General features: G+C 35.0%; 1 protein-coding gene across 1 annotated transcript; it reads right to left on the reverse strand.

Moving 5' to 3' along the window:
* Positions 1 to 1,496: 1,496 nt before the first annotated feature.
* On the reverse strand, positions 1,497 to 15,567 carry RB195_021676 (uncharacterized protein; the record flags this gene model as incomplete). Its single annotated transcript, XM_064208538.1, has 19 exons — positions 1,497 to 1,592; positions 1,688 to 1,789; positions 1,850 to 1,918; positions 2,066 to 2,230; positions 2,500 to 2,662; positions 2,730 to 2,827; positions 2,882 to 3,007; positions 6,780 to 6,859; positions 6,930 to 7,005; positions 7,065 to 7,163; positions 8,727 to 8,858; positions 8,922 to 8,978; positions 9,096 to 9,193; positions 11,102 to 11,219; positions 12,342 to 12,422; positions 12,568 to 12,759; positions 13,943 to 14,059; positions 15,311 to 15,379; positions 15,463 to 15,567. The coding sequence occupies 19 exons, from the start codon at positions 15,565 to 15,567 to the stop codon at positions 1,497 to 1,499; spliced, it is 2,043 nt and encodes a 680-aa protein (XP_064064419.1).
* Positions 15,568 to 15,587: the final 20 nt, after the last annotated feature.

The following is a 15,587-nucleotide window of genomic DNA, read 5'->3' on the forward strand; positions in this document are numbered from 1 at the left end:
TTTTTTTTTGTGTCTGTAAAAACGCACCTAAGCTCTGCCAATATCTGCTGTACAGTTCATGGGATTACCTACCCATATGTTCGTCTTTTTGAATGTCCTCGTTGTTCACTTATATCCGAGTTCATTCGATGTAATTTGATGTAAATGTTCGAAATTTTTTGGTATCGGATGAATTATTATAGGTGTTTCTTTGAAGGAGAGCGTCCACGCACGAGTTTCTGTGGATTTTTCTAGAGTTTAGATCAGTATTGATGAAAATCACGGTGATCACATAGACCTGTAATGATCTACTCGTCATGGATAAAATAACTTAGCTCTCAACATCCTTATGATTTTCTTTCTCTGAAAATCATAAGATAGTATAATTCTATCCAGTCTTTCGCAAATAAATATTAAAGTTTCAGTAAATAGAACGAGTTTTAATTGGAGATCTGAACATAATTAGCTTCTTATACATAAGTGGACCAGGGAGGAACACATAAAATGCCCTCTATTCTGCACACAGGTAAATATTTGTAAAATATAAAATTGAAATTATGCTTTAGTGTTTATTTTATAGGAGCGTGGAACTGTATTTGCTTTCCCATAAGTCTCCACATCACGGTTATGGTTTCTGTTTAGCATATTTTGTTATGAGCACTGAAAGTTAAACATTTCATGTGTAGCATCATTTTTTTAAATGTACAATTTCAAATTTCAGCTAATTAATAATAAACAAATAATTCAATCAGTAATTTTCCTGATGATCAATTGCCAATGAACGTTCGTACAATATTGTTTACAGAAAAATATGTTATTTGTTGATCCTCGATCGATATTACAAAGCTGTATTCTCGTCAATTTTTAAATTCACTGTCACCTAAATTCCAAGCCGAAAAAAGAAAACTTTCTCCTATTGATAAGTGAAGATCATTAACTGCTCTCATTACTATATTGTTAATTGAAATGCTTTTCTTGTTGAATGAAAATTAAAACTGTCATAAAAAAATTGGAGAGAAAAAAAATCCTGTAAAAATCTAATGTTCCCCTCTTCAAATCCGTTACAGCTCAGAAATGATAGAATTTTTTTTTCCTAGAACTCTTCATCTTTTCTCTTTCAGCTACAATCTTCGTAAAGAATCATTTTTCATAAATAATAACTTTATTTCACAGCATTTCTTGAGCTCTAAATAACCATCCTAACAGCGTAAGAAATGATCGGAATTCTTAAAGCAATAAGTAGCTTAGTGATATAAGTCACGTATCGCTAACTACATCGCATCACCTCAAAATAATTCATATAAACAATTTATATAGGAATTGAATTCTTAGATGTGCAAAAAAAAAAAGAATAAAATCTCCGTAACATAAAAAAATTCGCTTACATTTGCATAAATTCTGCTTTAGAATGTCCTAAAAGTTATCCACAATGATGTGAATCGCTGACAAATCGGTTTAGGTAGCACCGGGACAAAAAAAGGAACAACCGGATGCTTTTTTTTTTTCTTTTCAAATTTCTAGTAAAGATTTGTGTCAGAATACGAATAGTTTGAAGGAGAACGTTTTGCTCCTCGTAGAATTGCAAGAAGTGGATGGATAAGCTCTTGAAGATCCTGAAAAAAGAAATCATTCAGATTTTTACAGCCTTAATAATTTTTTTTTCAGCTTTTTTTTCTACATGTAATATATTGTAAGCAAAATAACTTACTCTGAAATAAGCTTCAAGAGATGCCATGCCATGGCTGAAGAACAAATTGTGTTGCAGTTTTGGTATTTCAGTTACATTTGGCATAAATCCAAGATTGTTGCACTGAATTTTAAAGCAAGTAAAAATTGACTCAAGTAACAAGTAAAACGGACGAATACTTACTTTGTAGTACTCAACAAACGAAATGTTCGCTAACGCCAAGGAACGAACTGCAACGGGCTGAGGCAGAACCTGAATAAAAACACTAATGGAAAATATATTGATTAGCCGTTGATCTACATGGATCTAAATTGTTGAAACCTCTGTATTTCATCTGAATAGAGGGTTTTGGAAATTTTCATCATGATCGCCTGAAAAAAAACCAAAGTAATACATTACCTCTGAATTAGTAATTATTGGTAAAACGTTCGTTTTGAGGTCATCCCCAAGCATATGTTTAACGGCGGCCAATTCATTGATGAACGGCCATCCGAGTGCCCTCTCGTTATGGGACAAAACGATGGAAATCACATCCAGTCGGAAAGCTCCAGCTTCTCGGAGTTCCTTTAAAAATAATTTTTTTTGCATGCGTCCTCTTAAATTCATTTTTGAAATACGAAGAAATGTTTGTCGATGAGAACTGGTCCCCGTAACCATCTTGTTCTCTTAAACGGATTTCTTCCTGTATATATAACCCGAAGGTAGTTAAAATAGCAAATGGGCGATGGAAAGAGCTGCTTGATTTGAAAATTACAAAATTTTTGTGTATTTGAAAGCTTTCGAGAGGTTTTACGAAAACGGAAGGGGACCAGATCTCGCTAAACTGAGCATACCTGTTCGAACCACGTTTTGATGAGTGTTGAAACGGCCGTATTGTCATGTATATTTACAACACCTGGTGTATCAACAATTGTTACACTGAATGGTAAGACGGTGTTGTTAATTACGTAAGCAGTAAGTGCCTCGGTTTTCTTAGTCACTTCACTAAGTGCAAATCTGAAATTTTAATATATATCGATTGAAAAGGCTTATAATCAGTTTTATTCGAAAATAACAAGATCACCTGAAATTATTCTCTCTCTTCACATCATACAAATAGTTTAGCATGCTGTTTATTGTTGATGTCTTGCCGGAACCGACCGGTCCAAATAGAAGTATCGTCTACGAACATCATGATTTCTGGATAATACAGCACCATTTCCTGTGGAAACTTACCTTATCTTCATCTGTAGGAGCTTGATGTCCACCAATGATCACTTTACGGATTTGACGATTCTTGGAAAATCCTTGAACTATCTCTAGTTCTGGTACGACAATGTTAACATTTCCAACAGTTGAGACCTATAAAACAGTTTTTATGTTAATTTCAATGTTAAAAAATACTTATCGAGATTTAATGCTAAGAAGTAGTTTTATGCAGATTAAATGAAAGTAATCAAGTGCGAACTAATTAGATTTGAAGGGTTCTAACATAGTTATTTAAGCGTCCTAAGGAGCACTCGTAATCTTACTGGCGTTAGAGCATACAGAATAAACACCCTCAGGGTAATATCAACCCTAAACACTATGGACTACTAAAACTATAAATATTTGCAATTATCTTTTTTTTCTTCTAAATTTCTTAACAACAACAAATAACAGTTGGTCAACAGTTACTTGGCAGTTAACGCGAAGCATTGCGTCCTTGGTGAACGCGACCGCTGCGTCGTCTCCGCAGAGCGCGATAATGTCTTCTGTGCTGTTTTCTTCTTCTTTTCCTTTTTCTTCCTTACTAGTTCTTCATTCTTTTTCTCATAGAAGAATTTGTGAATACCATTAAGTTTTCTTAGCAAAGTCCTTTTCCATTAGTTTTGCGGTTATTTTTGCTCCTAGGGTTCTCTTAGATCTTAGCATTTCTGTTCGATTTTTTTGTCTAGTTTTGCGTGATCAGCATTCCTCACAGTCATATTGATAGGAAAACCTCCTTCCGTTAGTTAAAGGCAGCATACCTCAAATCTGACATGGTGAAGGAATCCGCGGGAGAATCTAGAGTTAAGGTTGTAGATTGCGGGATGAGAGGTGGTTCCACCCATCTCTACCTGATCGTAATAACGTAGGAAGACGAAGTTTTTTTTTAAGACGATTTAAGTTACAACGCGTTGCATCCAGGTGCGATCAGTCGAAGATAAGTGACGTTTTCTCAGTAGGCTATTCAAGTAAAACCAATGAATAGGCTTCCAAGGGTCCGGAACGTATGCATAGAGGAGCGTTCTAACGTACCTCGTAATAATCAAAATGGTTCCCACGCCGGTTTTTTTTTCACGATGATCAGGATGAGATGAGCGGAACCACCCCGGATCCTGCAATCTACAACCCCATCTCTAGGTTTCCCTGCGGATTCCTTCACCACTTCAGATTCATGATATGCTGCCTTTAAGTACTTCCTTCTGACACCAGGGCCTGTCTTCAAAAACTTCAGTTCGTTAGATTTGGATTTTCTTTCCACTTTTCATATAGTTCTGAAAAATGAGCGTTTTTCTAATATGGATTTTGGGATTTTACTACTCCTACGATTGCAAGAACGCTAACTATAATATAAATATATATATACATATATAATCACACAAAGAAATAGAGTGGAAATTCAATCCCCAGGAATTAAAATCTCAGAGGCTCGCTGAAAGGAAAAGAAGCGACGGAAAAAATGAAAAGTTGCCGAAACTACGGAATCTTTTCCATATACTAGTTCATGAAGGAAGGAAAACAATGGAAAACTATGAAAGACAGGAAGAAAAAAGCTGTGAAGATCTTGTCGCGCTCTGTGGAGAGACGCTAGTGCACGCGTTCACTGGACACGCGATGCGTCCATCACCTGTTACGCTGACTATGTTCTTCCTTACTGTGATAATCATATATTCATTATGCGAAAATTTCCGTATAGAAGTAACCTTTCTTTTGAAATTTTATAGAAGAAAGTTTTAGGTATTCTATAATTTGTCTATTGCAGTAATCTCATAAAAATAAGAGTTTGAGAAATTATTAATTGATCTATCCTTCTAATAGGAAATGGAGACTTAGGAGCTCCTCATGTGGTAAGTGGTTGATTTTCAAAAACAGGAAAATTTATTTCCTAAGGGCAAAAATTCTAATTTATGAGGTCTGTGGTGTAGATCCACTGCACATTTTAAAATGCTTGAAAAAATAAGCTTCTCATCCTTATGGTCCAAGGTAATTTTTCAGTTGGAAAAGAAAAAAAAAGAGAAGAAAAGAGAGACAGAATGAAGCTAAGAAATAGGGATGCTTATGTAGTGATTTTTCCCCAAATTGTAGATGGATATAGGAGAGTTTTGCTCTTATTGTGACAGCTAGGAGCTCACTGTTTTGTTTTGGAGAAATACTGAATAACTCTGAGGTAGTTTCTCAAAGGACGGAACCTTTTTTCCCTCCGGTCTCTTGTTTCGAAGGACTATGCCACCTAATAAGCATTTAGAGTCGGCAATAGATTAACCACTGTACAAAAAAGGATGCAAGCGTAAAAATGAAGAGAATTCATGACCAGTGGAATGAGTTGTACGTAAACCTTTGGAGAAATGTGCAGGAAAAAACCAGCTCCATTGACGTGAGCTGCTAGTGGTTGATTTCAACATCACTTGCAAGATATTATCTTTAAAGGCGTCACCTCACGATCTGACGTGGTATGGATTTTCATTGAAGTATACCTAAAATCCATTCGGACGCCCCGATAGGCAATTCATTTCATTCGACGAATCGCAGGCGGGGGCGGAGAGCAAAGGTGGCGCGTTGCAATAGAGGAGGTCGTAAAGAACTGCGTCCCACGTTTGTTTGCAGTAATGCAGGGAGAGATGAGCGGAACCACCCCTGTATTTATAATCTACGACCCGATATAGGTAAACTTCAATGAAAATCCATACCACGCCAGATTAGTGGGGTGATGCCTTTAAATTCTGGTGTCGTATTGTTACTATATGATTTGTTGTTGTTCTAATAAGTATTCAGAATGTTTCATGACTTTTCACTGACCGAACAATCCTAGAGATGCAGTTAAAAAGTTGTATGAAAAGGGTCCAGAACGTATGTAACTTACAATTATTCTGTTATTGTTATAAAATTACATAAGATCACATAATTATGTAACAATTTACTTAGTATTCACTTCTTCTTATAAGTATACCCTCATACCCTCATATTCCTTGTGCTTAAACAGAAAGTAGTCAAAAAAGCAAGTGAACTACAAATTCTTGAATCCTTAAACTCGAAAGACATAGATAAGAAGGACGTTTTATATCTTTTCTCCCTTCAAAAAATTGACAACAAGCGCTAATTCTGCAGTTTTACATTTTAAAGGATGCTTTGCCCATATTTTATTTATTTATTTGCTTATTTATTTCAATGTTATAGTTACTAATCGATTAATTTTATTCATATTATTATTATTTTTAGACTGCACTACTTGTATTCGTCTGAATTTCTATGCTCTATGTTGGATTTCCATTTCTTTGAGCAATTGTTATCCACATTCGTAAGTAGACTAAATTGTGATTTTGCACTACTGTAATGTTACGTTATCATTCTACTTAATAGCTTTATGATGGAATGCTACAGATATGTAGCGAAAAATGTTCCCCATTATTGCTATATCGATGAAATCAGCTTTCAGTTGCTGTGCTCTTTACGAAGATGCCGTCGCTTATGTGTGATGTACTTTTGTAACACATCATATGACAAGAAATTGAAAAATGACGTGATTTCATCACTGGCCTTTGGAATCCGTGCTTTCGTGGATGCCACTCAGCTATTCTGATTTCTGTCAGATAACACAAACGCATCATTTTTCGATGAAAAACAAAACATCTATCTCTGATGTGTCTGCAATTATTGACAGATTTTAAGTGAAAAAATGGTTTTGCACCAAGAATGATTAAGACAGAACGGTAGCAGTAAGTGCGGATTCAACAAAACGAAGAAAATCACGGAAATGTGCCTCTGGATGCGTGAAGACAACTGTTCACGTATACGGAAGAAAAACGTCCTGTTAACAGTAATTTACGATAATTTTTCTATCAATGCGTTACGTGTGAATGGAATTTCAAATATTTTGAAATTAAAAGCCTACCGTATTCCCGTTGTTCAATTGACGTTCGGCGATTTCGCTTATCTTCACCGGTTCCTCATCATATATCGAATCTCCACTAGCTGTAAAATAACTGAATTTTTGAAACATATTTAAAAATACTTAATAGTTTTTTTTTTAAAAAGAAAATACAGCGTGTATCCTGTATTGTCGACGCTTTTCCATCGGTTGACACACTATCAGAACGAACGGCAACACCGGTTCCAATCTATAAGAGAAATGGAGGGATTTTTGGAAAAAAAAAGACTTTTAAAAATAAATCTTCACCTTATATTGTTGTTGATGAAATCTGGCAGCAGCTTCTCTAGCCAAACTTTGCTGTTTGAATTGACGAAGTCTTTCTACTTCTGCTTTTTCGTGTTCGATCTAAAATAATAAAAAATAGTCACTTATTAGCCAAAAAATAACTATGAGTGACCTGCATTTTTCTCTTCGGATACGGTTTCATAGGTTTACCACGACTGTGGATTCATTTTCGGTAGTTTATTAAGAATTAAATGTCCGGATAGTGATGTTCTAATACGTTATTTTCAATTATTTGTTATTTTTCTTTTCTCGAATACATTAATCTTGTACTGAGGTGCATTCCAGGATCGTGAAAATTCTTTTCGGGAGGAAATACGAAGATTGTTTGATAATTTCGGCAAATATAAAAGCAAGGAAAGATATTTTTTGAGTAAAAAACTTATATTACATACAATTCTAGTTGCAGATGCACAACTGATAGCAGAAGACGAGGAAAATGGTTTCGGACATGACTTAGAACACTTTTCCGAAGAAATTTTCAAAAAAAGGTCGATTGTTCCTTCCATTCAATGGATCTTAGCTTATATGACTAGGATTATAGCTATCACATACGATCCCAAATGAAACTCCTTTGTGGAAGAACATTTTGATCCATAAACCTTAGGAAAACTACCAAGAGATGCGGATTTTGAGATTTCTTGAAATGATTTTTATTCTCGGCTCACGCTTCGGAGTGTTTGTCTTCAGTTTTTAGTTTATCTTTTGAAAATATTTTTCATTTGTTTCTAGATTAGTTTAGATATGAATGATATTATTGCTTATGATATTAAAGGCATCAGCCCGCGATTCTGAGGTGCTACGGATTTCAGGTGGAGTATTCGTATACGGGACCGTAGAATATGGAGAGGTGGGTGATTCCGTCTATTTCTTCCTAATTGCCGTAAAAAACGGCACGGAAGATGCGGCGCATGCACAAGGCTGGCGCGCTCCAGTCGAACTCTTCGTAGAAAATAGCGCGCCAGAATGCCTGAAGCCGTATCTTGCTGGCCGTTTTTTACGGCAATTACGAAGAAATGGACGGAATCACCATCCTCTCCATAAACTACTATCCCTTATACGAATACTCCACCTGAAATCTGCACCACCTCAGATTCGTGGTGTGATGCCTTTAAAGGTCGCTGAGAAGCATTGCTATTGATTATTCGTACTAGGATATGGTCATAGTTGTCGAAAGAACAGTTCTGTAGATCCCGCAAAGAAGAACCAGGAAGTGTCAGCACAACGACTTCCCTACAAAATAGTCATTCAGATCTTGGTTATCACTTTTGAGGTGAAGAAGGTGTGGATGGTTCCATCCGTATCGTATCCATCCTCACAAGAACAAGTATACTGTATCTGAGCCAAAATGCAGATTTCGCAATCGTTTCGTGACCCATGCTGAATTGGAAGAAAAACAAGAAAACCATGTAAAATACGTGCAGGGAAACTATGAACGAAAAGTTGCTATTCAGGATGACAGCCAGCTGATCCATAAATGTGCTAAGTTTCTTCAAGAAAAAGTAAAAAAGTGTTAAGTGTTAAGTACGCAAAGATCCTTAGACTCTTCCTAAGCATACATCAGTAGTCTGTTTGTGTTCGAGTTCATTACTATGAGGGTCCCATCACTAACAGAACACATCATACCTGAGCAGCGAGTTGTGCTTGACGTTGACGTGCTACAGCTACTTCCGCATTGAGTTTGCGGAGTTTGATCGTATCACCAGTGTTTTTTGGATAATTTATTGGCGGAGGTGCTGCTTTTGTTTCTGGATTAGCCTACAACAATAGAAACAGATAATTCGACGCATTACACCAAATCAAAGCTATTAACTATGAAACCTGGAGTTTAGGTCTGACATAGGCGACTTCATCATGATGCAGGTTGATTTCTTCAGCCTAGACATATTTTAATATATAAAATATTGTTACATGTATAACAGAGCAGAAAAGGTTCATGCAAAATATCCCAGGAGAATTTCAGTTGTGGATTAGACATCCTGGGTTGAAACTTACAGTAGAATTCCCATCATCATGATGTACATCAAAACCTCCTACTCTGCTTTCTGTAGCAGAAACTGAACTGTCCAACGTCATTGTACGTAGTCGATTATCTGTACAAAAGAAAAGAAATCAATACAGGAAATACAGCTTGCAGAAGATACAGTACTTTCGTCTAGTCGTAAAATTACATAACTACATTTAGACGTACATTTTTTGCGCGAAACCTTTGTCATTACCTTTTTTTATTTACTTTTATCTAATACTAACTTGATAAGATAAATGAGATTTACGTATTTCTCTTCTTACGTTTTTTTCTCTTTTTTTTATTTCGAAGCAGATGACATTTCTCTTAAATTAACTTCCTTTGAAAAAAGTGGATCTGCTGTGTCGAACAAGGGTCACAAACTCGAGAGGATCTATGGCGCCACAGAATGTACAGTACTTTTTTGTATCTGTGCAAATGTAGATGTGCAAAAAGGATTTTATAGCTTGATAACGAATAGTTATTCTTACGTTCCTAACTTTTACATGCATAACAGAGTTTCTGTTAGGATATGAGAATTTAATAACAGTAGAATGACAAGTTCTAATCGCTTTGGAATAACTTTTAGAAAATTTGAAAGGAGAGCTTTCGATGGTGCTTGGTGACAATTGTGTATAAATATCTCGCCCATGTATACTCTGCGCCAAATATGTTGCAACGGTTGAGCGCAACGCATCCGCCGCAACGCAAGCTTATGCTCTGTTCGACACACATTTCTTCCTTTCCACTTACGCACTGCGCACCCCGCAATCGAAGATACACTGCGTTCATTTGAGATTAAACATATTTGGCCACTAATCGGTGTGTGGATTTTTTTGGATTCTCAGAAGTACTAAATAATTCAAAATTTTTGAAATTATTTTTGGATGGAACAACGTTATTGACAACTAAAGCAGTTTTTGGACACTTCATCTTTTCAAACCACAAATATAAACACATATTCAGCTCGATTACACATTATAAGTGCTCTTTGTTTAGATTTCATCTTGTAGAGGGATGAGAGGGAAGGAGAATGAGTTTAACGAGTGCTTTTGGCTGAGTCAGCTCACATCCTTCCCATGATGTGAGTGTTATATCGTCGAAGGATAATGTATAGATAATAACGTAAATTATTTTATAAAAATAATTATTGGCTGCTAATTATAATAATCAAGAAATAAATTCCCGTTGGGATATCTTAATGATAAATGGCGAGATCGCCGGGTGTTCGTGGATTTCGTTCAAAGTTGCAGACATATAGTCAACCATCATCCAGTGGTAGTGGTTTTTGAACATAATAGGTGGGAAGAAAAAATCCAATGCTTAATGGATGCCATACTGACAATTTCTCAAGGATTTCTCCTGGATTTCATTACAAATTCCAATAATACTACAGAAAAAAATGTATGAAAAGGGAGAAGAGAACTGAAAAGAATTAGAGAATTGATCAATATGTGGATCTATATTAAATAATAAAAAGAGCAAAACAATCTTTTAATGGTGGGAAGGAACAGTGAAGAAATATCATCCAGAAAACTCATTCAAAGTTATGACGATCCGATGACTCGGCAAGACGATGACACAGACACATTCAACAAAATCCATTCGTGTAGTTTGGATAAGAGGTTTTTTTTTCACTTCGTATCAATAAATACTTAATATTAATGGTGGTCATCGAATAATATTGTTAAATAATAGTTGATTTAAACGAATGATATTACAATAATGAGAAAAAATATGAGATTTTAAACGATAAACAAATTATATGTATTGAATGAGATGGGAATGAGTTAAGAGAGGAGAGCACGAGACGTTCTGTTTTGTGAATCGACGTAACGTGTCCTTTCAAGACGAGACGCGATAAATTTGCACAGATTAACAACGACCATTGTTTCGAGAGAGTTAAGCTTCCAGAGAGCATAAAAAACCACTTAAGTGTACGGAGAATGTCAGAGGTTTATTTTAGAAAAAGTTTTAATATTAAAAACGAACATACCATTTGTTCCTCGACGTGATGATGGCTGACGAGGTGAATCCACGTAAGTGCAATACATTGAATACGGTTCATAACGACCATTTTCTTGATTCACTATCGTCGTTGGCTCATTTGCGTACTGTAAAACCTACTTAATTTGCTACAACTTTATTATCTTTATTTTTTCATTTTTTTTGTGAGGAGAGAGTTTTTAAATCTGCTGTTACATGAAAAGAGGTAACTTTTTTGTATTAACTACAGTAATAGTCAAATGAATCTGAACTTAATGGAAAATTTATGATCATTTATCCCAAAACACTGTTGCAAACATCATTTCCTTACATTTAGGATTACAAGATTTGTGGATATTATTGTATTATTATTGATATTATTATATTATATTAGTATTTGATATTATTATTATCTAAAAATTAACAAAAATTAAATTAGCATAAAAACCCGAAAGCACTGTTAAATAACGCTTAACTAGTTTTTTTTTTCTGTACGCGAGCTTGAATTAAAAAGAAACTTCATTACTTATGGATCAAGCTAATGAGAACCCCTTTTTGATGAAATATTTACTAGTGACAAAATTTGAATGAAATATACAGTATAGTATTGACTTTTTGATATAGTATTAAAATAAGAATACTATTTCGCCCTTCCTTGAACAAATAAAAATACCGGAGTACAGGAACGGCCTTAGAATGATTATTTCTGCCGTCTTCCAAACTTAATTCCAAATTTTTTGGATGCTTAACCGTACCGATCCGGCTTTGTAACTGTTCGGATCTCATTTTAAATAAACAAACAACAGTCGCTAAGAGTAAACAATTAAAAGGTACGTTTTAAGAGGAACACTTTCAGCAATGTAAATTTGGTACTGCAAGAAAATTCTCTTCCAAAGACTTTTTCAAGTTTTTTATTTCGATTTTTAATATTTACCTAGACCTTGTCATTTAGAGGTTTCCTAAAAAAAAACAGTCTTTCCCGAATGAAAAAGGAACAGAAACGGGAAGAGACATTGCACATTATCGATTAGGGTTCAACTTGAAGAACAATTTAGGTAATGACATGGCAAATATATATAACAGTCAAAAACATGAAAATGAGATGAGAAATTTATCCAATAAAAATTCTGGATGAATGATAAGTATCAGAAATTAGGATCATAAATATCATATTGTTTTTGTAGGGTTCTTAGTAAAGCCCATGAAATAAGGAAGAAAATACTTAGGGATGGATAATAACGTCAACGTACATCGGATTCATCCTGTGAAACCAATTGTAAGTCGTCCATTGCTTGTTGCATCACCGATTCAGCTACGCGATTAGACACATTCTTAGAAAAATTATTTTATTATCAATGTTACGTCAGTGACTGCAGAGACATATAATCAATGTCAAGTGTCAAAATATTGACGCTTATCTGAGAATGATAGGAGAAAGTAGTGAAAATTAGCGTTTTTTTTAAATCTAAAACATACTCTTATACCAGCCGTTGAAGTATTTGTGGTATAATTTGTATTTGTGGATGAGCGATGACTTTCACTGATCACAGATGATTCATCGTAATGATAGTCAGTCTCTTCACCGGCTAAAGCATCATCAATGTGCTGGATAGCATAATGGTGATCCTGAGTGTAGTGAACATCCGGAAGTTTTACAGCATCAAAAATCTGAAAAATTAATTTACACACAGTAAAATAATAGTCTTATCGAGTCTTATCATGAAAAAGTTCTGTAGATATTTTAAAGACAAAAAATGTTACTTAAAAAGATGTTGACTTTTTAAGTGAATCCATGACGAGGATAAGATTTTCAGAACACATTATCCAGACAATTAGTTGAAAAAGTGCTCTATTTTAAATATGAACACGGCTACATTTGATTTAATTGTTTTTTTGGAAAACAAATCCATGAACTTTGGGCACCCGCTTATCGCAATCCATGTAGAAAAGATAGTGCCGAGTTTCTGCGCTTGAATATACGTCAACGCTCACGCTGGGAAGCTGAACTGAATTCTGCGGAGAAAGAGAAAGTAATTGAGAGCCACAGACGTCCAGAAAATGTTGGATTACAAGGATTTAAGAGCAGTTCAACTTCCTTCTCTTATTAACTTCCAGGAAACTAAGGGAGAGGTAACTAGTGGGTATGAGACTGGATGGGACACAAACTAAGCTATAAATGAGCAAGAGATGTACTCATTTGCGAGGTAAGCGTTGAATATGTCCACTAGGCGAGTGTCCTAGGATTTTCTCATATTTTTCTTCGGGATCTCATCCGTATAACATACAGAAGCGGCGATCCATGGGTGGACCGTGGCTGCCATAGCACCATCGTTTGTTTTCTATGTCATCTGCAGATAATGAGGTTTTCTGTTGGTATTCGAATATGCGTGGAGACGTTTTTTCTGGATTCATGCAATGAAATCCAGACACCGGGTGGACACTTAATAATGTTCAGGTGGAGATATGAAAGATTCATGGTTAGGACCCCATAGAATTAAATTTTACAGTTTCTGAGTAAAGAAATGAAGGGGATAATTGGATTTAGGATTGACTCAAGTAAATTTTAGATGGACTTTGATGGTCGTCTTTATGGAAGTCAGAAAATATTGCAAATGTTCTTGTTTGCTGTTCTCTAAGTTAAGCTTAGATAATTTTTCCAAAATTTTTCTCTCTATGTTCACCGCTTTTTTTTTTAGTGAAAGGACATTTGCTTATTCTTCAAAACTGAGAAAAAGAAAGCCCAAGTTAGATTTTCAGGATTTTATTCCGAGAATTATATTATAACTTCTGTATTTTTAGCATTCGACGACGATACCGTAATTTGATTTAGACAAGGAATAGAAAAATTTACCGATGCTAAAAGATCATCATCGTTCATAGTGTGACGATGTTGAATGGTGTTGTTGTTCTCCATCTTCGATGCTTCTGTCAGGGAGGTACGAGATTTAGGTTCCGGTGCCTGATGTACCTGCAGTAGTGTTCGCATTTTCTGTGTGGACCATTACTATTGACAAATTCAGGATGGATTTGTTTTTTGAAAAATTCTATACAAAAAAAGGTCGTTAAAAGAGTAGAGCGCTCACCAGCAGTGCGTAAAAAGGTGGATAAATCCTAAACATTTCCCAAGAAGATGTAAAAAATGTGGTTTGCTTATTTATTTATTTATTTATTTATTTATTTATTTATTTATTTATTCTCTTATCATTCTAACTTAAAAGAATATAGAAAAGAAGCGCACAGAAAACATTCAATATTCTTAACGTGTTCATCCAGAATTTAACAGGAATATATAATTGCATTCCATTATTCGAGAAATGAAACCAATGAAAACAGCAGTGATGTCTTTGAATTTTCCCACGTCTCTTTGTTGGTAGCTCTCTTCTGTATCGTTGATTTCATAAAATATAAGTTGACGAGGGTGAAATTTTCTAAATTCCTGAATCTGGTATCGTACACGTATAATTTTGACAGCACAGCAACATTGAGATCTATTTTATTCATTAGAACTTCTATACTAATATAGAAAAGAAGAAAATTCAAAAATGGGGAAATTATGTGCCGAATCCTTGAAAATTTGGATAGAATTTTGAGATTTTACCTCAGAAGCGTATACGTAGATGAATTGAGCGAGGAACCAAATCGGAAGAAAATTTGAAAAATATGCAGTAAAGCTTATTTTAGTTTTGAATATTGAGATTCACAAAAGGCACGCCACTATGCTAACACTTGGCAAAGGATTTTATTTCTGTTTGAGAGTGCCAATTTTTTGTATTTTGCCAATTTTTTGATATATTTGTACGCAGGAATTAAGTGGACATGGCGTGCTTTTACTAAAAAAAAAAACGTGATTTTTTTAAAAGTGAAAGTAAGTCGTGTCCAAGTAATTGTCTCCGATAAATTTCCCTGTCCATAAAAGATTGTTCTTTCTTTAACTTCTAACCTCATTTTTTGCGCCATTCTCAACGTATAGTTTACCAAAGTTCAGAAATGGATAGGAGAGCTAAAAGTTATTTGCAGATAAATCAAACAACAACAAGAGTATATTTTCCATTATCTGTTATTTACTATTTAAAACGAGAAAATAAAGAAAATATTTCTTTTGGAAAAACAAAGAAGTGAAGAAAATATTTATTTTGTAGCCCACTACAGTAATGCATCCCACTACAGTAATGATTTGACGATTCTTTAGTTTAACACATTTCTTAACCTTATCACCTACCTCCACACTATGAATCGAATGAGAATTCTGAATCACAGACGTCGACGAGTAGCTTGATACGTTCTCAGTCTTAAATGATCATTAAAGTGTTAAAAATGAGATAAGACTGGGATTAATCCACATGAGATGGTAAGAAAAAAAAAGAGACTTACATGGGTAGTAGTTGTATGAGAACGTTTTTCCGTATGTTCGACGTGTACGGTTTCAGACGGGAAAATATCGTCCAAGTTGATGCTTTTGATGCTTTTCGTGTCCATGACAAAACACACACACGCAA

Source organism: Necator americanus, chromosome X (genome assembly GCF_031761385.1).
Source record: "Necator americanus strain Aroian chromosome X, whole genome shotgun sequence".
Taxonomy (NCBI): domain Eukaryota; kingdom Metazoa; phylum Nematoda; class Chromadorea; order Rhabditida; family Ancylostomatidae; genus Necator; species Necator americanus.